The 25,325-nt window shown below is 33.2% G+C and overlaps 1 protein-coding gene across 1 annotated transcript in view; it reads right to left on the bottom strand.

Annotated features, from left to right (window-relative positions):
• Nucleotides 1-25,325, bottom strand: part of LAMA2 (laminin subunit alpha 2) — a 770,763-nt gene that overhangs the window by 436,662 nt on the left and 308,776 nt on the right. The window contains exons 5-7 of the mRNA XM_051997719.1: nt 14,095-14,274; nt 10,050-10,139; nt 8,678-8,795 (exon numbers count right to left, since the gene is read on the bottom strand). Of these exons, the coding sequence (XP_051853679.1) occupies nt 8,678-8,795; nt 10,050-10,139; nt 14,095-14,274 (388 nt within the window). The remainder of the gene's footprint in view (nt 1-8,677; nt 8,796-10,049; nt 10,140-14,094; nt 14,275-25,325) is intronic.

Here is a 25,325-nt window from a genome sequence, read left to right as displayed (position 1 = left end):
CTGAGCATCAGTGCCAGGATCCAAAAAAAAAAAAAAAAAAAGAAAGAAAGAAAGAAAGAAAGAAAGAAAGAAAGAAAGAAAGAAAGAAAGAAAGAAAGAAAAAAGGGATTGTAATAAGTTAAATATTAGATAAAATATAGCATGTTAAAATTCAATAAAGATAAAAAACAACAAAAAAAGATAGTTTAAATAGGTATTTTACAGGTAGAGAAACTGAAGTTGAAAGAGTTTAATTGATTCACTAAAGATTATACAATGCAACACTTTGGGTAGGATCAAAATTTGGGTCTTTCTAACCTGAAATCTAACATTTTATCCACTACACCTCCTAAATAGGAAGGGAAAGAATATAGATTTAAGAAGCCCTATTATCAGAATATTGTAAGAGTCCAGACATGTAAGTGAAAGAACCTATCTATACTTTTAGTGTAGGGACAGGGGAGAAGAAGGGATGAATAGGGAGGATGGTCAATGGATGGAGATACATCATAAAAGCAAAATCAATAGGACAATGGAACTGAATGGATGAGAGGTGAGGGCAAGGGAAGAGTCAAAGATAATACTTAAATTAGGAAATCAACATAATGAATGGTGGTACCACAGGTAGAAATAGAAAAAAAAAAGCAAGGTTATTAGGGAAAGATCAAATGCTTAGTTATAAATATGTTGAATTTGAGGTGCCAGTGGGATGTCAAAGTAGAGATACCATCAATGCAGATTTTGAGTTCAAAAAGAACTCAGGGTTGGCTGGAGAAAGAATATTATCTGAGTAGAATAAAAGGGTCTGGGAGGGTGGGTTTTATTTGTTTGCTTTAGAATTGGGAAGACCTAAATATTTTCAGATAAATGGAGAGAACAGTAGAGAGAGAAATATTAAAAGAACTTAAGAGCAAGGATTAAGGATGGAACAAGGTCATGGTAGAAAGAGGCCTGTATGTAATCAAGAGTACAGTGAGAGAGTAATGGTCAAGAGCAGGAATACCCCTATTTATGTAAATTGATGCTTTTTGGAATGAAGGAGGAGAGCTGAAGATGTATATATCCAATGAATTCAGTTGTTTCAGAAATAGGGAGATAAAATCATCTGCTCTGGGCATTGGATAAGAATATAATTAGGGTAATAGGTGAGAAAAGAGGAGAGAAAGAAGAGGAAAAAAAAGAGAAGATAAAAGTAATCTCACTGAGATTATCTACAATTTGTCACACACACACATATATATATACATTTAGGATAGATAGATGGATAGATATCCTGTATGTAGATGTTTATGTGTTATCTCTCCCATTAGATATGAACTTCTTGAATGGGTGAAGGGACTGGTTTTTTGTTTATTTGCAACCAGGGAAGACACACACACACACACACACACACACACACACACACACACAACTTTAGTGGCTTGACTTAGTGTTTCTCGAAATAATGATAATCTCACATTGACAATTTGAAGACAGAATGCAGTCTATATCTATTCCTTATTGGGAAAAATATGGGTCAGCATGTTTCAATACATATAAAGCTACCTAATCATTATGTTCTATTCCCTTAGGCCTGGTCTTCAGTTAAACTTTCATTTGTTTATTAGTGTTAGCAAGATTCTTGACTTTAAACCTGTCTCACCAGGAGGCAAAAATCCTCAGTTGGTTAACAAGAAGGCTGAGAAAACAAAAATAACTTCAATAAGCAATAATTATATGTTTTCCTAATGCTCATTGCCTCAAATATTGCTTTTTCTCGGGGGTTCTGAATATAAATTCAATTTCAAGAAATAGATGAGTATGAAAAATATTAAATGTTTACATTTAAAATGCAATTTTCCTTAACTTTTTAAGATTTTAAAAATAGGGGATTTGCTATGTATATGTTAATTTTAAGAAATAAATATTCATTTTGATCCTACTTGTTCCTACTGGTATTCTAGAAGAATAATTTATCTATATTAAGAAAGCAATATTAGACTTTCAAAAAAAAAGAACTTAATTTTATGGACTCTCTCTATTGGTGAAGAGGAAAGTTGTGCCCTGTATGAGGGGTGTAATAGGTTAGGCAAAAGCAAGGACTTTAGTTCTCAGCCATCTCCCTTTGAAGACTCATCATTCATATGCTCCTGCCTTAGAGCTTCAATAGAGAAAATGGGAAAACCTAATCCCACTTTAGGTTGTTAAAGGGAAAAGCTACTTGGAAGGCATGAGAAGAGCATTAAATCTTTGCTAAATATCATGTTTTCATTCTCTCTTACAATTCTGGAGATTTTGAAAAGTTTGATTTGGGTAAGATTGGACACTCTTGGTTAAGTTGAATTATTCTGTACCTATTGAGACAGCTCCTTTATTCCATATTGTAGATTATATAGTCTTTTATTTTTACTTTCATAATTTCTAGTTTTACTATGATTTTAATAAATGAGTTTTGAGGCAGCTAGGTGGCACAGTGGATAAAGCTCCAGTCCTGAAGTCAGGAGGACCTGAGTTCAAATATGATCTCAAACACTTAATACTGCATAGCTGTGTAACCCTGGACAAATCACTTATCCCCAATTGCCTCAGCAAAACAAACAAATAAATAAATGAGTTTCTTTGCTTTTGCTATATGAAGCTGGTATTGGGTGGAAAAGTGGTCAAATCTTAGATATAGAACTGAAGGATTCCCTTTCTTCCAGAAATGACAAAGTGATCAAAAATTAGAAGGAACCTAAACATATTCCCAGACAAACAATATTTAAAGGAGCAGTTAAATATATATCTAGCGGGCTACCTGCTTCAATCTCAATCTCCTACTTCCTTTTCTAGCAAAAAATCTCTCTTGGAGAAGAAGCTAGAAATGTCTTTTCTACCTCCCTTTAAACCCTACAAGGACAGGACCCTGGCAAAATGTGGAGCTTCACTACATAGGCGGGGTATCACTCACCCCTTTTTTTCACTACATGATATATTCAAGTTTGAGCTCTAAAGCCAACTTTTAGTCTCACTGTAATAAACTGCAATAGAGTTAATGGAGCATAAATCAGGAAATGAGGCAGAATCATAAAACCATAGAATTAGAAGAGACCTTAGGGATTTAATCCCCTCATGCCATAGAAAAAATGTGGCTCTAAGAGAATGAGACTTGTCCAAGGTCATAGCTAGATGATGTATTGTTATTCATGGGTAGGGTTTAATAAGCTTAAACTTAATAGAATTCACGATGCTTGAGAGAACCCAGACAAGGAGATGTGAAAGAGAGTGAAATTAAGATCCTCTCAGATCAGCAACACAACACTGGAAGACCAGCTGCAAAGGTTATCCTCAGAGTCAGAACTAGTAACATTCAAAAGGAGACTAATGAGTTCTGTTTGGGATTAAAGATGCAAAAAATTAGAGTTGTTCATAGATTTAGATCTAGAAGATATCCAAACTATGCCAAGTTTGAAATATAAGGAAATAGGCCAGGCTAGCAGAGCCAGGATAAAACCTAATGACAAATTTAGGGTTCTTTTCTTTATGGAGTTAGTATGGTGCCAGTAATCGTCAAACTAGACATAGTTAAAATAATCCCCCACATTCTGTCTCATCTCTGGACATATTTGTATTTTTATGCCTGGCTTATGTAACTAGCACTGCATACCAGTTTCTTCTGAAATGCCTAATCAAAAGAATTTAAACTTAGCTTTCATTCCCTATAGCAATAGTCAAGCCTACAGAGTGTCAGACAGTGAAGGAAGAGCAGGGACTTGCAATCAGCTGGCTAGACTCTCAGGTCAAAGCATTCTTTGGTTTCTGCCACATTACCTCTTGACTCCAGAATGGTTAAGACTACTGTAAATGAAGTCATCGATGAGAATGCCACAGACATGGAAGGATTTTATTTTGCATCATCTGAGAGAACTTTTCTCAAAAAATAAAATCATAGCTCTATTTGCGTACTAAGTTATTTAAAGACGAGCCTGACCTAATTATAGCAGATCCAATATAAATTCTTCTCTTTCTAATTCAGTAGTTGAATGTCCACACATATGTGAAAATAATAAAGTGGCTTTTTTTTTCCAAAAAAAAAACTCTATAAGGCCTTTCATTACTTCAGATTGGCATTTCTCTGAACTAATAGTAATAGATTTATACCTCTATCAATCAATAAACATTTAATGCTCACTATTTGCCAGGCACTACTAGGTACTATAGATACAAGTACAAAGTAGTTTTTCTTACTGCTTATTTAAATAGTTTCTGAACGTATATCACTTTTGCAGATGAGGAAACTGAGATTAAGAAATATCTAAATCACACAGCTATAAAATAGTAGAATCTGGGAAGTCAGATATTCTGTCTCTGTAAATATCCTTTGCAAGAAAATTAAAAAAAATTAACTCCATAAAATTTTAATACATTAACACACTATTGTAATAGTTAGAAAGATAAAGTCAGTGTGACAGAATATTTCCTTTCTGCTATATATGCTTTTGCCAAAAATTCCCTAGATAACATAGGCCTGAAAAATGTAATTCCTCAGTTTTTCTTTCCTTTCTTCCATAAATGCTAAGTATCATCACTATGGCTTAGCACACCTGTTTTCTAGTTCATAAGGCACACAGCTGCAAAAAATTTTGAAAAAAAAAAAGAAGAAGAAGAAGAAGCCTTAATTCCCTGAGTTCAGAACTGGAAAGTTCTAATATAAGCTCTATTCCTGGTATGGGAACAGAGCAAAAAAGTTCTGTTTTGAAATGGAGGATGTTGATGAAAATAGTTCTTCTAGCAGGTCATTTACGCATAGATATAAAATATAGCTACCCAGGTATGCTTTGCTCCCTCTCTCACTTACCTCCCTGTTCCTCTTTACTGGAGGAATTCTAAACTACACTCACTTTGCTTCGAGCATAACTCTGTCTCTGTCTCTCTGTCTTTCTCTGACTCTGTCTGTCTGTCTGCTTCTCGATGTCATCAGCCTTATTACCTGGGAAAAAACCTCTGCCCTGAAGCTTGATATCATTATAGGTGGTTTACTTGCTGGGAGTCATACCTGCTTCCCCATCTTCTTTTTATGTATTGTCTTCTTCCATTATAATGTAAGCTCTTTCAGCATAAGGCACTGCCTTACTGGCCTGAATTTTTAATGTTCAGTGTTTAGCAGAATTCAGCTTGCATATAATAGTAAGCAAATAATACCTCTCTCTTCCCTTCTCTCTATACCTATCCCATCCCCATTATTTTTAACCATGACAGTTTTTCTATATATAATAGACATAATAATAGTAGCATTTATAGAATGTTTTACAGTTTATGAAGTACTTTACAAATATCATTCCATTTTATCTTCACAACATGATAAGTTCAATTATTATCCCCATTTTACCCATGAGGAAATTGAGGTTGAGAGAAGCTAGTACATGTCTAAGGTCAGATTTGAGCTCGGGAAGATCAGTCTGCCTAAATGCATGCCAGAATTTCAACCCTAGACAAAAGTAGTGGTCTTAGGAATATTTAAAGGTTCCATTCTTTTTAATATCATCATTTCACTTTGACATTTTAATTGATGGATTGTTTTATCAGAATGAAAACTCTTGATATTGCAGATTATATTCATGACTTCCCATCATATATATTTCTTGTTTGTGTCTATCAAGGAGTCACTCAAAATATTGGAGACCTTTACCTGGTTCTTTTAATTTTGTAGGATATTAACGTATTAATTGCTTTGAATTCTGAATACTTTATCAGACTATATACTCAAAAACATCTTTTCAAATGCTAGTTTTCATCAATGATAGCATGGTTGCAACCTCCTTCACTTCGCCATATATATGTCTCTCCTATTGCCTAGTGCTTCATTATCTTTCTGATTTTTTAGGGATCTGATAGTCTATGATTAGCCGTAATATACAACAGCATCATTACAGAAATAGGGAGTGTAAAGAAAAAAAATTTTCATAGTATAAAACACTACACAATTTCACAAATATCATTCAGCCCAATTTATTTTTCTTGCTCAATTCTTGGCCCAGTCTATCTTTATATGCAGAGTAATATTAAACATATATACATACATTCACATATATCTTGCAGCATGTCATATGTTCTCTATGCAATACATATATTTTAATCTACTTTGTTTTTTCTCTAATGCTAGAATAAATCAATATTTCACATTCATATATCATAGTGTATGTTACTAGGAAGTATGACAGAGTTCAATAAAATCAATACAATATTTGTGGAAAATGGGAACATCTGCAGAATGACACCATTAATAGAGAATTATTTTAGTTTTATGATTCTGCATAGGCTATATTCTGTGTAAGACATAATCTGTGACACCAAAAAACATATTCAGTGAGTATGGTCTCTTATGTTGCACTTTGCTTCTTTTTAATATTCATTAGATTAGAGAACAAAGTCATCTCCATGGTATCATTTGTCAAAATAGTCTATTTTAACACTTGTAAGGAAAACATCTTGCTTCAAGACAAATTTCAGTGCTAAATCCAATGGATTAAAAAAAAAAAACAATAGACATAGTATCAATTTTGTGTTCTCTGTAAAGAACTTGAGAACTTAAACTTAACCATCTCAAGAGCATTTACTGATGAGAGAGGGAGGACAACAAAGAACACTGAAATGGAACAGATCTGCTGATGTTTCTATAAAACATCATTTATATCAGTGCCTCCAGTGGTATCCACCACATTTGCACTCTTCCACCAGAATGCTCACTGTACTGCTTGAGGAAGTGGTTATGATATGGGAGTCTAAGAATTCAGATAGGATATTGAAATCTTACAAGTATATACGTATTCAAGTTAATAAATATATTGTCTAGCTACTAGAAATATCGAGATAGATAAAAGTAAATTTTATTTTCTAAAACACTGTAATATGGTGGAAGGGGCAAGAATTAACATTACTTTAATAGATGTGCTACTAATGTACCAATCTGGTATTTACCAATACTGGTTTCAATAGCTCCATAACTTCTCATTCTGTATAAGTTATATTCAAATCTTTCCATAAATATTGCTCCAAGAATCCACCCAATACACTGGAAGTCTCCCTATGCTTCTTTTAACATTTTGTAAGTACTTCTGAAACCCTCATACTACAAAAATGTTATTCATCATTCCTACTGTAAGACCAGATTATCACCTTTTCTAGTCATAAATGTCTCTAACAATAATTTAACTTCTCATGTACTAGTTACAAATTATCATGCCTACTATGTACTTTTCCATTGTTTTAATCACCTAAGATTAGTTTTTTCTTGACTATTCAGAAGCTTCAGAAAAAGAATCAATCTTTACTCCCTTTACAATTTGTAGAAACTTTTTAGGAATTCTCACAAATAGAGGGACTTAAACTTTAATCTTGTTTAAAAATATAAATCATTCTAAATTATTCCCATTTACTTCCCTTCCTCTTTAAATACAGTATTCCAAACAACTGATTTTTTTTCTTGCTTGCTCAAAAACATCACTATGAACATCTATAATTGTGATGTGCTGATGATCTAGCAATAGATACAGATTATATGGGAAAACAGGTTATATGGGATTAAATAGGTACTGAAGCCAGTAATGATCTAGAAATTTGCCTTCTTGAAAAAATACTAGTTGGAGAAAGTTATTTTTCTTATTATTATAAAGATAGAATGATTTATATTGAATTATATGACGTGTAGAATATATCCGCCTTCCTACAAATTAATTAATGATAGATTGCAAACTTCGTGAGTGCAAGGACTGCCTCATTTTGAAATCTGTATCTATTCATAAATGCTTGTTGATTGAAAAAAATATTCTTTGAAATGAACCAGATGAAATCATGATTTCTAGTTTTCCATGAAATCATCTTAATATTCCTTACCAATCCTTTAATTTTGTGCATATCTAGTAAAACATAGGCATCACCTTGTCAGCTTGTAACCCTGCTTTTATATCAATTGTCACAAGTCTTCTGCTAACATGTAAAGAAAGACTATTGTCTCAGGATTATTGGGAGGATCAAATGAGATAACATATAAATTACTTTATGAATCTGAAGTACTATAGAAATGTTAACTATTAGCTATAATGATTATATCCTTTAACCATTCAATAATTGGTGCAAAAGTAGTTTGTGGAACAATTACTCCAAATTTACAGATTTTTCAATCACCAAACATTTGATTTTATGGGACCTTTAAGCATTATCTGGTATACGGAAAATCAACCTAACCTAATTTTGCTTAAATCTCAGGGAAGATTATCTGGCACCAGTCGTGGTAGAAGGCCATGGGCACCATGGCAGGAGGAAGGGGAGCGATACTAGTTTCAGAAAAAAAGATATGCTGTGCATTTTCATGATTTTTCAAAAAAAAAAAGATTTGTTCCCTGAATAAATATATATATATATTTAAAATTTCAGAGGAATAAAGCAAAGGAAATCAATTTTTACTTTAGACAAACTGAAAATAGAAATAGTTATATTTCTTCAAAAACCACAAAGTATATGTCATAACTTCTTTCAGTTCAATTCATTATTACAAACATTTATAAAGACTATCTCTAACAGGAAACATATACATACATATATATATGTGTGTGTGTGTGTGTGTGTGTGTATGTGCATATGTGTATATGTGTGTGTGTGTGTGTGTGTGTATGTGTAATCTTCTCCCCTGAAAAATAACTTGGCCTGTGACTAAAATACAGAAAAGTCTAGAGTTACATACCTTCACATTCAGTCTTGGTAAGAAAAGTCCCTGCTTTCCAAGGTTTTTGATGAAATCCTGGACAACACTGATCACAACTATCACCACAGGTATTGTGCTCACATTCACAACGAGATTTCTAATCAAAAAGAAAGGGGGAGTATATACTGTTTATTATTTGCTTGGGACAAGATAAACTATTGAGAAGCAAAGGTAATAAGGAATAGACCCAATCTAACACTGAGTTGAAAAATCTTATTCCATTCCAGGACAGGTTTGGAACTTTTCACAGGCAGGGATGTTCTGAGTTATTAAGAACATTTTATGGTCTGGGCAATAAAAGGGAAAAAAAAGATAGGAATCCCAGGCAGTGTAAGTTGAACTTTTTACATAGTTCATGACTGAATCATAAATTTAGCAGCCTTGAGAAGTTACCCATTTGTCTGAGGGACCTTAGAACTCTAAATATTAATCTCAGAATGAATCTCCAGATAACTACAGACATGTTCAGGCTACAACAGTCTGGGTCTGGGAAATCCTCACTGGTCACTGGCACACTACTGTCTTTCAGGAAATATCACTGTATATAGACTGTCATTACAGGAGGTGATTGGCTATTTGAAAATCCTTTTGTTTCATTTTAATCCAAAAAAGGACTCCAAGTCCATTATCCATGTCATAGTTTCATTATCAAAACAAATTTTTATATCCTTACTTCTAGTGATATTAAAATATTCAGTGCATCTAACATCTAGTCAGTAGTCATTTCTCATATTTGAAAACAGAGTGATTTGTAGAATGGCATATGACAGAAAAGGAAAATCATATCCACTTTGTTTTCTGGATTATTAAGCTGACATTCAAATGGAATCTCTACCTCAAATTACCAATATGTTGGAACATGACTCTAAGGAAGTTTCCCTTGGTTATTCATCATCTCACCTTCCTCACCATGAGGCACTTCCAGCATTTTATTCCATGACTGTTATTTATTTACTAGATAACCATCAAGTTACCAACTTTTTCATTTGTTTGCTTAAGAACAATCTTGATTAATATTGTAAAAGAAGTGGACAAGCTGATTGATGGGAGGCATTCTCTGAAGTTAAATCATGTAGCTTGCTGTCATAGCTAGAGAATTTTCAAAACAAATGGACTAGTTTGAAGCTTTTTGGGGAAAAAAATAATCTGTTTGCTGATACTGTGGTGGCAGACTTCAAAGTCCATCATTCTGACTGCCAGCATTATTTCACCCTGGCACCGCTTTCAGTTACACCATCTAAGTGAGGACCTGACATCAATTCACAGACCATGCTGTCAGCAAAGCATTCTCATGCAACATTTTACAGTTTCAGGACTGCATTTTGCCAAATACTCCTATAAATATACGTACATTTGTTGATGGATCAAGTGGACAAGCCCTGGCATGACCATAGCAGATGCACATCCCTCCGACAGAAATATCCTTTACTGAATAGTAATACTGCATGAAGGAAAACAAGAAATCTAGTTACAGGAGATTGCAAATTTGAAAAAACAAAAGTAAATGCTTTTCTTCAAAAATTTTGCTTGTCTCACTGAACTAGAAACACATAGATGTCCCCCTCTCCCAGGATAGACAAGGACCCCTGTGACAGAAAAAAAATGGTTTTTTGACATAAAATAGAATCTAAAGAAAGATTAGATATACTTCACCTAAGTGAACACCACATAGTAGTGAATCCATATAGCAATAGATGCAATTGCGGTAGTTATTATTTAAAGACCATGGTCTAAATGTAAGCTCTCTATTTTACTAGTTAAGAAAAGTAATCTAAATGAAGCACCCAGGTACAAAGATATCATCATTGAATTAACAAAATCAGATAACTTGCTAGGTATGGTATCTAGGACTCAGAAGCTAATATTAGATAACAAGCATGTCTTTGTGACAGTACATGCTGACAAAATATTTATGAAATTGAAAAAAAAAAGTTTTCTTTGAAGAAAGAAATTTTACTATTTTAGACTTTGTATACAAAGTGCCTAGCATATTTGTTTGCATATAATATTCCTAAAAATGTTTGTTAAATTGAAATATTTGCTTATATTTAATAATGTGATTTTTGAGATAGATTTTAAAATTTTATTGATATATATTTTGTTTTTATAATAACAGGCATTTTCATATCACTTCCACTTTGTGAGATCTCTCATAACAAAATAAAACAATTAAATAAAACGTATAATACAATGATCTCATCTGAAAATGCATGCCACATTCCACATCTGTAATACCTTACCTATTTTTAAATTTTTTTTCTCCCCTTCACTATTTGCTATTTATTTTTATAATAACACTGTTAGAATAAAATTGTTTTTCCCTGGTTTTCTTAATTGTTTCTTAAATCTCTTTTAAGCCTTAATGGATCTAAGTCAAAAGCAGACTTTTAATTATTTGATGGGAACTCACCAAGTGAGCTACCACCAACAGTGAATTCTTTCTCTGATCACAGTGAAAGGAAACTGGTTATAAACTTAAGTTTTGTTCTGAATAGCATAGTCAACAAGATTTGTTTCTCTCAGTAGGCTAGAGGGAAAAATTAAAAGGAAGATTTCTTGTTTTCTTTTCTTATCTTTAATTATTGGTGCTATTATGCTTCTATCTGAAGTTAACTACAGGCTGAGCTCATAGTTATCTTGCAGTCTTCCAGAACTCCAGTTTATTAGCAAGAAAATTATTTTTGGCAATCAAAAATATAATCACATAAAAGATTCACTGAACCAAACATGTAGTCTCATACATAACACACAAGGAATAATTATTTAGTGATTTGAAATGAATCATAGCTTACACACCTATGGTTCTCTCCACTCTAGAAAGTACTTCCAAAAATATTCTTATCAGGACCCGCATGTGCAAAAATGTTTGTAGCAGCCCTTTTTGTAGTGGCAAAAAACTGTTATGTAAAGTTATGTTATATGAATGTAGTGGAATATTATTGTTCTATAAGAAATTATTAGCAGGATGATTTCAGAGGCATTAGAAAGGCTTACATGAACTGGTGCTAATTGAAGTAAGTAGAACCAAGAGATCCATTGTACATAGCAAAAATAAAATTATGTTATGATCAATTGTGATGGGCTTGTTTTTTTGTTTTTTTTTTTTCAACAACGATGTGATTCAGGCCAATTTCAATAAATTTGCGATGGAGAGAGCCATTTCCATTTAGAGAGAGGAGTAAGGTGACTGAATGTGGATCACAACTTAGTATTTTCAGGGGTTTTTTGGTTGTTGTTTCCTTGCTTGTTTTTTTCCCTCATGTAATTTTCCTTTTTGATCTGATTTTTCTTGGGTAACATGATAAATGTAGGAATATGTTTAGAAGAATTGCCCATTTAGCCTTTGTTGGATTGCTTAATGTATAAGTGAATGGAGTGGTGGAGAGGAAGAGAGAAAAATTTGGAACACTGGGTTTTGCAGGGATGAATGCTGAGAACTGCCTTTGCATATATTTAGAAAAATAAAAAGCAATTATTAAAAAAAAAAAAAGGTACTCACACACAAAAAACTTGGACTATAGGGTATATCAGGAGGTTTTGATACCTATAAAAGTTGGTAACCTTCCAAGGTTCCAGTATTAACTAAGTTAGTATGGGCATGGTACATATAGTTTAGAAAGCCTATATCTCAAATTTTTGATAGACTTTATGAGATGACAAACCAATTTTACAGAGGCAGAGATCTCTGTAAAATGCTTCATCTTTGAGACATAAAAAATTGAAACTCAGGATCCCTTTATTGGGCATTTATATTTATATTATATTATACATACTTATATACACATATACACATGATATATAGTACATATATGTGTTTATATATGTATATATATAGAATAGTAAGAGAGACATTGTACAAAAGATACTTTAAAGATTCTGTATTTTCTTTTCTGTTTTTGACGCTGTCCTAAAGAAGAGATATGCATGACTCCATTGAGGATAGGGAGGAAGAGCTGCAATTGATTTTCATTGATTTTTTTTTCCCTGACAGATATGCTGTCAGAAAATATTTAGTTTTATTTTAATATTATTCAGTCTTCCTCAGTGTTTGCTTTTTAAAAAAAAATCCTCAAATTAGAATGAGAAATGATTGCTCTCAAACAAACAATCCATAGTATCATCATGAAGTAATGATTCCTTTCTACTTGAAAGGACACTGTAAAACAAATTCACCACCATGCTAAAAAGTCACATGAATTCAGTTAGGGCTCCAAATTGGAATATTCTAACAGTTCAAAATATGTGTAATTATCAGTAGAGATCATAAACCAAATGTATTTCAAAGTGATTAGGAAAGTGAAGGGTGTGTTACATAGATTTAGATTTGAATTCTAGCTTTTCTTCCAAGGACATTTTGACCTTGGGCTATCTACTTAATCTCTTTATTCCTCATTTGGCATATTTAATTCAATTTAATTCAACATTAAGTTTCTATTATACATAAGATGTTATATTGGGCTTTGCTACTATAAAGACAAAAATAGGAAAACATCTTTGAAATGAAGAGATTCAACAGTCCTTTAGAACTTGACCATTCTAAATCTTATGGACTTGAAAAACATTTTTCTATTCAATCCAATTCAATAAGACAAGAGCAAAGAACATGTGGAAATGAAGGCAGTGAAAAACAAGATCCTGGTGATTACTAACCATTCTACATTCTGGTCTTGTGAGAGAATTTGCCCAGGTTTCTCTCTGAACTAGTCTGATCTTGGCTACACCATTTTACATCTAACTTTTTGTCCCAGGAATCTTACAAGGATTTTCCCTCCTACAAAGCTAAAGGAGCAAATGATTACTTTAACATTGTTTTTCCCTCCCTAAATTCCTATGGTCTTTCCCATATAACATTTTAGCATCATTGAAATACATGTAACTGTTAATAGTGCAGATATGATCAGTAGTGCATTGTGTGATTTTCTTTTCAGCTGAAATTTCACATTTGATAACTGCAATTGAGCTTTTTGGTAATAAAATATCTGCTGTGTTGATATTATGTAAGGAAGGTTAAATGAATCAGTGAATAACATGGGGGTGGCACGAGGATGAAACAAAGTAACAATTGACATCCACTCTGCTGCTCATTTATTTCCTAATCCCCAAAATATTCACCCTTAGGAGGCTGCACATTGGTTGGCTTCTTGGACTTCAAGAATTGTTGGGAAGCCAATATAAATATCTTATATTTCTTGGGAAGAAAAGTAAAACAACTTATGAGGTGAGTGAGTTTATGTCCCATTGGCTACCTGTCACCCAGCAATAGCTTTCTGTACACACCTGGTGAAAGGCATGGTATAAAGAGGTAGGAAAGGAAGGAGAAGTCATTCTTCATGCCCAAGCTTATAAGGAACAAAAGACATAGGTCTTCTGTATAGTAAAAATGTACTATAACTTACCCTTCTTGTAACAATGGGGTCGATTTCCCTGGGGTCTTTGTGAGCAAACATCATCAGATCTGCATTCAGTGTTCGGATCCTCTGAAATCTCAGGCGGATATAGCGGGCAGAGGTGAATTCTAGAAGTTCTGGGGAAGGATCATCGGCACTGGGTCTTCCATTGATTAGAGATATGTGGATCTAAATAGGACAGAAAATATAAAATTAGTCAGTTTGGTTGTATATATAAAGGGATGTCAATGATGACTGAGGTGCACAGTTAGAAATATCTGTATACAAGATATCCTAAAATCCAGTTCAATTTAAAACTATTAAAATGATTAATATCTTTGAAACTTAAAACAACATCAAGACTTTTGGGATACCTGGTTTACATACATACACACTTAAGCAAAGACATTAATAAATGCTTGTCTGTCTTTCTCTCCACATATACATATATATATAATGTATTTATGTATGTTTATATATACAAACACGTGTAAAAACACAAATAGATATCTCTAGAGATAGAATATCAGAGTCATTAATCCAACTTCTTCTTTTATATGGGACTGTATGTATATTTATTCTATATCCACATTATCCAGTACATCCATTAGGATATTTCTATGTATCTTAGTAGAGATATCTATCTATTTGTGTATCTATCTACAAAAATTTATTAATTTTGTTGTGTGATCACCACTTTACTATGTTTTGGTAATTTAAAGAAAAAGTAAAAGCATTCATTGACCTCAAGGAGCTTATATTCTAATGAATATAACAGATATGAACTATATATGTGCACATAACAAGATAAGGAAGTTGTTCAAAATAGCCTCTGGTATGCCTTGCAGCTCTAGGTTTATGATCGTACCTTCCTATATACATACACATGTACATTTATTAACAATATTAAATAGTTTGGTTCACACTAATAATATAGGTGACATACCATATAAAGGTTTATAATAAAAGTAGCAAAAAAAGAAACAACTCATGAAAGTCTAATAGTTAAAATAGAAAAAAAGTAAAGCTGGATGAGAAATAAAATTCTGAATTATACTCAATATTGTTGATTGAAAATATAAAAAAAAATTCTTCACTGAGATTATAATTTTTTCTAACCTGAGGTAGACACTATTTTACATTTGCTTTTCTATGAATCAACAAATCCACTTCCTCCCCCAAAAAGTCAAATTTTACTTAGAATTTAATCTTGGAACAGAGTCTTCTCTTTCAGAAGTTCAATATAATTTTCACAAAATATTAAACATCATTTGCCTATTAAAATATTATTCCTTCTTTAATTACATATTTGTGAGGCTATATTTTTTAAAAAACTTCAACCAAAATAATATTATCAAATTGCATGCTGAAGCAAATATGAGAATCTAGATGCCTTCAATTAAGTTCACCTTAAAACATTAGTAATCATCTGTAAAGTAATGATATTTTTCTTTTTTTTTGTTTTGAAAAATATGGTTTTTTAATAATATATAATGTTAATACATAGTAGGCATATTACTTTTAAGTGAATAAGTATTTTTTAAATTATGTTTTAATTTTACTGTGGTAAATACTGACAATTACAATATTCAACCAAACTATTTGGGGTCTTCAATAAGTTTTAAGAGTGTAAAGTGTTCACCTGTCAGATTGGCTAAGATGACAGGAAAAAATAATGATGAATGTTGGAGGGGATGCGGGAAAACAGGGACACTGATGCATTGTTGGTGGAGTTGTGAACGAATCCAACCATTCTGGAGAGCAATCTGGAATTATGCCCAAAAAGTTATCAAACTGTGCATACCCTTTGATCCAGCAGTGTTTCTATCGGGCTTATATCCCAAAGAGGTGCTAAAGAAGGGAAAGGGACCTGTATGTGCCAAAATGTTTGTAGCAGCCCTGTTTGTAGTGGCTAGAAACTGGAAAGTGAATGGATGCCCATCAATTGGAGAATGGCTGGGTAAATTGTGGTATATGAATGTTATGGAATATTATTGCTCTGTAAGGAATGACCAGCAGGATGAATACAGAGAGGCTTGGAGAGACCTACATGGACTGATGCTAAGTGAGATGAGCAGAACCAGGAGATCATTATACACTTCGACAACGATATTGTATGAGGATGTATTCTGATGGAAGTGGATTTCTATGACAAAGAGACCTGAGTTTCAATGGATAAATGATGGACAGAGACAGCTACACCCAGAGAAGGAACACTGGGAAACGAATGTGAACTATTTGCATTTTTGATTTTCTTCCCGAGTTATTTTTACCTTCTGAATCCAATTCTCCCTATGCAACAGGAGAACTGTTCGGTTCTGCAAATATGTATTATATCTAGGATATACTGCAACATACTTAACATATATAGGACTGCTTGCCATCTTGGGGGGGGGGTGAAGGGAGGGAGAGGAAAAAAACGAAACATAAGCGAGTGCAAGGGATAATGTTGTAAAAAATTACCCTGGCATGGATTCTGTCAATACAAAGTTATTATTAAATAAAATAAAATTTAAATTAAAAAAAATTTTTAAAAAATTAAAGAGTGTAAAGTGTTCCTAAAGTCAAAAAGAACAGCTGCCTTGGAAAATTGCACCCTATCAATTTGGAGGACTTTTTGATATGCTCTGAACTACCAAACAGTCCTCTGAACAAATGACCTCCAAAGAATGTATTCTCTTACTCTGTTGCTTCACTGAAATCTTTCCCTTTGTGTATTTGGAGAGCAAGCAGGAGGGAATAAAATAAAGCCTATAAGCCTGAAATTGTCAGGGAAGGCAGGCGTATTCATAATTATGGATTCTAGTATCCAGGGGATGAAGCATTGGCCAACAGGGGTGTAGTGAGGTGAGATTATAAAGCATGATGTTTAAAGGGATTGGTGCTTGAGGTCAAGAAGACCAAAGCCAGGTAGTGAATTTAATGGGTACTGCATTTATGGAAGAGGAAAGAGACTGCCCTAGAGGTCCACAAATGACAAGAACAAAGATTTAGGAAGAATCAAATGAACTTTAAAGGGGAAGTGGTGGTTTCTGGGTAATTGAGAGAGGATGTTCTGTAAATGGGAATGGAGGGCAAGGAGTCCTCCTCTAGGTGGTATAAAGGAAAGATGAACCAGTTTTGGACAAACTTCTCTCAGCTAGGTTGTTTTTCCAAATTGGTTTCACTGCCTCTAGTCACTTTTTGCCCAAACCATTCTCCCTTTTTAGCTATTAGAGTCTTGTTTCTGAAACACAGGAATCATAATACATCCCTGATCTATAAACATCAGTTACTTCTTATATTATGTTTAAGATCAAACAAAAATTCCTCTTTTTGGTATTTTAAAAGTTTTTATAATTTGCCTTCAACCTACCTTTCCAGATTTATTAGACATTACACCCTTTTAGCATCTACAGGCTATTCCTCCCACAAGACATTCTACTTCCTATATCTGTGCCCTTCTATACATGGGACTCATGACTAAAATCCAATTCCACCTCATAGAGGAAGCTTTATCTGATTCCATTGTTTTTCCTTCAATCCTAAATTAATAAAATAACTCAATAGTATATAAGCTTCTGAATGGAAGGGGATATTTCATTGCTGCATTACATTGCCTAATATGATAGATACAGTAATGGACATATAGGTACTTAATAAATGCTTATTGATTGGTAAATCATTCTCTTTAAGAAGATATATGTATGCACAATATTTTAAGCAGAGTTTTAAATCCTTAACAGCTCCCTTACTTCAGCTATCAACTTCTGCAGGGAATTTTTTGATAGTACAAAAATGAGAATTTAGTCTTTTAGATAAGAAAACCCTTTGCAGTGCAAAATGCATAATAGCACGAAACACTATAGTCCTGAAATAAATAACACCTAATTGTAAAGATAGCTTAAAAATGGCAAAGGAGCTAAGGCATAAGACCACAGGAAACCAAAAAAAAAAGTGTTTTCTCATCAATGTTTAGAAATATAAGTTCATGATTTGCTTTACTATTCTAGAAACATGTAGAAAATAAGTATCAATTCAAGAGGACAAACATGGATAAATTGGGAAGAAATGTTACAGGGATATGCTAAGCATGTTTCAAAATCTTGATTTTACTTTGCTGCTGAAGGTTAGGAAAAAAAAGCAACATAAACCCTACCGGTATGAAGATATCAGAGCTGAGTGGATAATTTTGAATCAAACTACCATGATGATTGTAAGGTTAAGAGACAAGACTTCAAGGGGCAATAAGCCCTGAAGGCAGTAAATGTAGCTATAACTACCCAAAGGACAGATTATGTGTAACTAGCATGGAAGAGAATATTGGTCACACACAGATATTTTCATCAACATTTGCATGTCATGATGTTATTTATATTTTTGACAGGAGAGACAATAATGTACATTTTTCTGTTCCTAATACACTACATTAAAAAATTCCCAGAGATTATTTTACATACTGCCAATAACTATTTCATTCTTAGGAGAAATAGAGTTCTGAGATCAACTAATAATTTTGATCTCATAAAATTACCACTAAATACTTTATGATAAGAAGTGAAAGATTTTAGCTAATTGAAATTTCATTAAAAATTAAGTACAACTATATATCTTGAAGCCACATTTACTCATGACGATACAAAGCAAATACATAAAATATACTACATATATATATGCATATACATTATAATTTACCTACATGTAAAAATACAGAATTAAAAAAATTCTGGAGTAATTTCATTGGCACTTTATAGTCTTAGAGAGATGAATGAGATATTTAAAAAAATAACCAGTAAATGTCAGTCAATACTTGAACCATATTTCTTCTTGATATAAAGGAAGCTCTAGCCATTGTCTTATACGCTGCTTTACTTGCTAAAATCCCAGGCTTTCCAAATCAGAAATATCTCACTGATTATATGTAAGCTGTTCAATTTGTGGGGCACAAATGCCTTGGGCATGAACCCTCACTCTGTCCTATAACATTCACTTCTGTGACCCTTTTCAATCTCTGGTTTGGCTCACTCATCCAAACCTGCTCTCATATTAGCAGATCTTATTATCTAAAAATTGTCTTTATATTAATAGCATAGATCAGTCCCTGTTCCAAACTCTGAATTTTATCCAAGATGTGTTTCTTTTTATATACTTATTAGTAGGTTATGATAAAATAAAGGGTTTTTTTTATTCCTTTTAGGTATCAAAATGTTCATTTACAAGAGGGACATAACAATAAAATAACATGTCACATCCTTTCATAATATATATATTTTTTTTACAGAAATACTTTTCTTTTTTTTTTTTGAAATTATAAAATTGATTCCTTAAAAAAGGGAAATTAGAGGACATCTAGGAGGATCAGTGGATAGAGCACCAGCCCTGAAGTCAGGAGGACCTGAGTTCAAATCCATCCTCAGACACATAACACTTCCTTGGTGTATGACCCTGGGCAAGTAATTTAACCCCAATTGCCTCAGGAAAAAAAAAAAAGGAAATTAGTACACACAAAAGTTTTCCATGAGTGCAGGGAAAATTTAGTTATATAAGTTAATTATATAAATAATTTACCTTTTATTTTAGTCTTGTTAGAATTAATCTAAGGCATTGCCAATATGCCATAAGAAATATTTATACTATTAGCACAGATAATTGTGGTCTTCATAAAAAAGTGGATTTACATCATGTATGAACAAGACTTAGAATAGGACTTTGAATTTGGATCTGGAAAAGACCTAAAACAATCACATAAACTGACACTAATTTTATGGCTAGTGAGGCTTAGAGAGCTTAAATGGCTTGTATTTCTTTCACAAATCAGGTTTTTTCTTTTCTTTCTTTTTTTAAATAATATTTTATTTTTCCAAATACATGCAAAGATAGTTTTCAACTTCATCTCTGCAAAACTTTGTGTTATTAATTTTTCTTCCTCTTCCCCTCTTCCTCCTCCCCAAGACAGCAAGAAATCTTATGTTGATTAAATGGGCAATTCTTCTAAATATATTTCCACATTCATCATACTGTAGAATAAAAATAAGATCAAAAGGGAAAAAAAATATGAGAAAGGGGAAAAAAATCAAACAAACACCACCACCACCATAATAAATTGGCATAACAGTATATTTTTATTGACACAATGTAATAGCTTTGTAAATGCCACTGGGTGATTCAGTAGAAACTTTAAGATATCTTATAAGATGCCAAGTCTTGGATTCAAAATATGTTTCTTTAATTCAAAATCGTGCATTTTTCTCTTTATATAATGTTCCTTGTAGATAATATCTCCAGTTTAATAGATGTACTACCGTACATCACTCATAAATAACTCTATGAATCTTCCCCCACCTTGTCTCTTCCCTCTTCCTTACATATTTTTCTTCCCTGCCCTTTCTTTTTTGTTTCTTTTTCCCTACATATATCCTTGTCTTTCCTATGTCATATATGTGCATTGTTTTAACCTATTTATGGTACCCAGAGTCAAAATTATTTTCAATAAAGACTCACACATTCTCTATGAGGAAAATGAAAAGTGTGATTATCCTTTTTTCGTTCCAGAGGGAGAAGTCTAGAGGCCATAAATCTCATGAATTTTTTAAGGAACCTATTTAACCAACAACAACAACAATTCTTGAGTTATCCTCTCATAGTAAATAGACACCGGCCTTGAAGCATGGAAGTTTTTATTGCCGTTCAGTCATTTTTCAGTCATGTTTGACTCTTTATGACCCCATGTGGGGATTTCTTGACAGAGGTATTGGAGTTGTTCGCATTTCTTCCTGCAGTATCTTTTTACAGATGAGGAGGCTGAGTTAAATGGTTTAAATGACTTGCCCAAAGTCACATAGCTGGAAAGCATCTGAGGCTGGATTTTTGAACTCAGGTCTTTCTAACTTCAAGTCTGGTGCTCTTTCCCCCAGCTTCTTAAACTGTAGGTTGTCCCATATGTGATTTTATAACTGAATGTGGGAGTCATGAAATTATGTTTCGTTAGCAGTAAAACTTTGATTGGTATACCTATTTTATATACCTATGTACCTAGAGTCATCTAATTTTTCCCCCTGAGGCAATTGGGGTTAAGTGACTTGCCCAGGGTCACACACCTAGGAAGTGTTAAGTGTCTGGGGCTGGATTTGAACTCAGGTCCTCCTGACTTCAGGGCTGGTGCTCTATCCACTGAGCCATCTAGCTGCCCCCATGTAAAATTTTTTTGGGGTAAAAAGGGATCATAAGTGGAAAAAAATTTTTAAAAGCTTTACACCACCTAGCTGGCATGGTGTAGAAGACGTGATTTCAAATCCTGCTTCTGACATATACTGATATAACAATCTCACAGTGCCATCAGATAGCTAAGATTAAAAGTTGCATTAAGGGATGGAGTTTCCATACTAGGAGCTCTTTATGCTTTTAAGAGCTCAGATCTCATTTCTTCCCACTCTTCCCTACCAAAAGTGATCAATCTAAATATAAAGTTGATCCTTGTATTATAGCTAAACTAGATTTAACTTTGGAATTCAACAGTGTAGCTAGTGTAAAAGAAGAATTGGTCCTGATAATTAATTAGGCAGCCTGACAACACTTCATTCATAATTTGATATACTTTAACATCACCGAAAGAATACCAGTTAAAAGAAGAAAGAAAAGTTTCTAATGCTCCAATTGGAACTTTCTAAAGACATTAGCTTGTCTGGTGTGCTACTATGATGAAATATACTTGTGCTGTACATGGAATCAGTGAGTTTCGCATTTAAACAATCAGGCTCTTTTCTTTTTAAATGGTGCACATGTTCTCATTTAAGTTAATAAACCATATGATAGCTACTTAAAGGATTCAGCAAAAGAACATTTTTCCTCCTCACAGCTTTGGTATTTGCAGGGAGTTAGGCTGCCAAGCGATCTTCTGAGTGTAGTTAGTCCCAAGCTGTTTCTGGGATATAAAACCACCCAGCTGTTTGGCCATGTTGTTTGCAGAATTTTTTTCCCTTTTCCTTTTTTTTTTTTTTAAGTGCTCACTTTCCTTTAAAATAAATTGCCATATTGGATAGGTTATTTTCATTGGCACAAAACTGTGTAATTCTGATGCCATCGGGTGATTTAGTAGACTTCCTGATTTCCTAAGGGGTGACACCTGGGGGGTGTCTGTTTTCATGAAAGATGAAAAGTTTCAATTCCTAATTCTATCACTATCTTGCTGTGAGGCCCTGGGAAAACTCTGGTGGCCCAGTAACTTCCTTCTCTACTCCCACTTACAAACATATTGGTGGGTGTGTGTTCATGCTGTCACAGGAAACTGTGTTCCAACCACACAATTTGGTCTATGTTTATCTATTTTTTAAAGATTAAAACAAATTTTCCCCTGCTTTAAAAAATTCTCTGCATACAAATAAAGTGAAACATATGAAATCAATTCTTTCATGCCCAAATCACTGACATGGAAAAAAGTTAGGCACAAAAAAAGACTTTAAACTATATCCTCCCACACAATGCGACATTTCTTAGTGTAGACAAGTTAAATAAATCAGGCTTTTTAGGAGGAGACTTTGTAGATCCAGAAGGCAATCCTCTGTGCCTCCATATTTCTTTAAACAAGAAAGCTTATAAATAGCTGATGCTACAAATAACCAGATTTTGGATGGTACAATGCTGTCTAGGGCACTATTATATTCCTTTGACAGGTTATCTGAAGCCCCTAGTGCTATGCAAGCCTGGAAGAAAGACTAGGGAGGTGTAGGAATCATTTACAAATTGAATTGACATTAGTCAACTAAGGTAAGCAATCAATCAATAAATATTTGTTAAGCACTAAGGGAAAGAGCAAGGCATTGTGCTGAATCCAGAGGAGAAAAAGAAAAGAAGCAAACACAGATAATGCCCTGATGATGTGAGAATGGCCACACAGCTCTGATATTAATAGGTAAATTGATCAGGCACAATTATTCAACAATAGAAGTTGTTGAATGTATATCTTTTTCTATTGAACAGTTTTAAAAAAAGAAATTGAACATTCTGGTTGTTTAAGACAAGTGAACTAGTTGATCATTATTAGTCAGGATAGAAGATTAGAGAAATGTTAATGTGGATGTAGTAGCATAATCTCTAATAGTTAAATTTGTTAGAAAACAGCAAATATTTTGAGTATTTGCTTAACAGCTCATGTAAAATGGAGGATGATTTCCAATATGAGATGAGAAGTTAGGATTTGGTTTTTATGGTAGTTTTGTTTTTGTTTTTTAACTATTGAATGTATTAGTTTCCTGATAAGAAAATGGATTGATTTCATCAAGTTTTATCTGATTTCTGAAATTCTCAAACCATAATTTGCATTGACATTTAAATTATAAATATTTTATTAAAAACCCCAGATTTAAAAAGACAGATTACAAAACCTTTTAAAATACTCTCTAGACTAATGATCCTATCAAGTTCATGCTACTCTACTCTCATGCACAGAAAGGAACAGAATTAAGAAATTATTTTATCCTATTTAAAAGGTGTTCTGGGCTGGCCCTGACTCAGATCTAATTGTTTCAGAGTGATATCACAATAAAATAAAACACTCATAGGTAATTTAATAGTTAACAAAAGATTTATTTAGCAATAGTAAGAGCAGAAGCAGTAACATTAAAGACAAAGTTGATTCAACAAGGAAAGACCTTTTGTCTTATTTGCCTACTGTGATCCACAGCCAAGTATTAGAAGAACCTTGGAATTCTCTGTTGTAGTTTTATATTCAGGTGACCTGGGAGTAAAGTTAAAAGCCTGAGCCATTTGTCCCCTCAGCCAACCAATATTGAAGATGGTCTCAATACATTTTAAGGAAAAAAAATCTCAATTTGTTCTATCACACAAAGCTTAGAAAATGATTAAGACAGAATTTTGTTTCTAATTCTCTGCCTTATTTCCAAAATAATAGGCTTAAATGCAAAACTTAGGGTGAAACATATTCATGAAAATTTGAAACACACATGGATAATCAGTCATATGAAAACTGGTTTCTATGATAAGAAATCAGAGTTATATGAATACTGTAGAGAATAATCAAGTTTTTATATTTCTCTGTGGAGCAAAATGACCTCTATATGAATTAAAAGAAAAGAGGAATTATTTGCTAAAAACATTATTGAATGTTTTGCTATCATGGAAGTATTGCAGAACTCTTTAAAGGAAGTAGTCTTATCTCCAAATTATGAAAACATGAAAGCAAAGTTTGATGAAAAGTCAGTGTATTTCTATAAGGGACAATGAAGTTATCATGTTGCTGAGAAATAAAGCAGATAAACACATCTTTAGGAATATTATTTAGACCATACTTAGGCAGTGACAAACATTAATATTGGAAATAGAAAATAAAATCAATTAAAAGTTCAAGAAATCAAGGAATCTATGGCTGGCATTATATAGACAAATATCCAAATAAATGATTAAAATAGTACTTTCATTTAGAAAGTTTTATGCTTTTTAATGGTTTTCGATAGGTTTTTCTATAAAATTCTTCCAAATCCAATTTAATTTTTAAAAACAAGTCAATTTAACTATGCTCAAAAAATTATCAAACTGTGCATACCCTTCGATCCAGCAGTGCTTCTACTGGGCTTATACCCCAAAGAGATACTAAAGAAGGGAAAGGGACCTGTATGTGCCAAAATGTTTGTGGCAACCCTGTTTGTAGTGGCTAGAAACTGGAAAATGAATGGATGCCCATCAATTAGAGAATGGTTGAGTAAATTGTGGTATATGAATGTTATGGAATATTATTGTTCTGTAAGAAATGACCAGCAGGATGAATAAAGAGAGGCTTGGAGAGACTTACATGAACTGATGCTAAGTGAAATGAGCAGAACCAGGAGATCATTATATACCTCAACAACGATACTGTATGAGGATGTATTCTGATGGAAGTGGATCTCTTCGATAAAGAGAGCTAATTCAGTTTCAATTGATCAAGGATGGACAGAAGCAGCTACACGCAAAGAAAGAACATTGGGAAATGAATATAAACTGCTTGCATTTTTGTTTTTCTTCCCGGGTTATTTATACCTTCTGAATCCAATTCTCCGTGTGCAATAAGAGAACTGTTCGGTTCTGCACACATATATTGTATCTAGGCTATACTGTAACCTACTTAACATGTAAAGGACTGCTTGCTATCTGGGGGAGGGAGTGGAAGGAGGAGGGGAAAAATCAGAACAGAAGTGAATGCAAGGGATAATGCTGTAAAAAATTACCCTGGCATGGGTTCTGTCAATAAAAAGTTATTTTAAAAAAAG

Source organism: Antechinus flavipes, chromosome 4 (assembly GCF_016432865.1).
Source record: "Antechinus flavipes isolate AdamAnt ecotype Samford, QLD, Australia chromosome 4, AdamAnt_v2, whole genome shotgun sequence".
Taxonomy (NCBI): domain Eukaryota; kingdom Metazoa; phylum Chordata; class Mammalia; order Dasyuromorphia; family Dasyuridae; genus Antechinus; species Antechinus flavipes.
The sequence above is the reverse complement of the archived record's forward strand: the minus strand, read 5'-3'. Positions and strand labels throughout refer to the sequence as shown.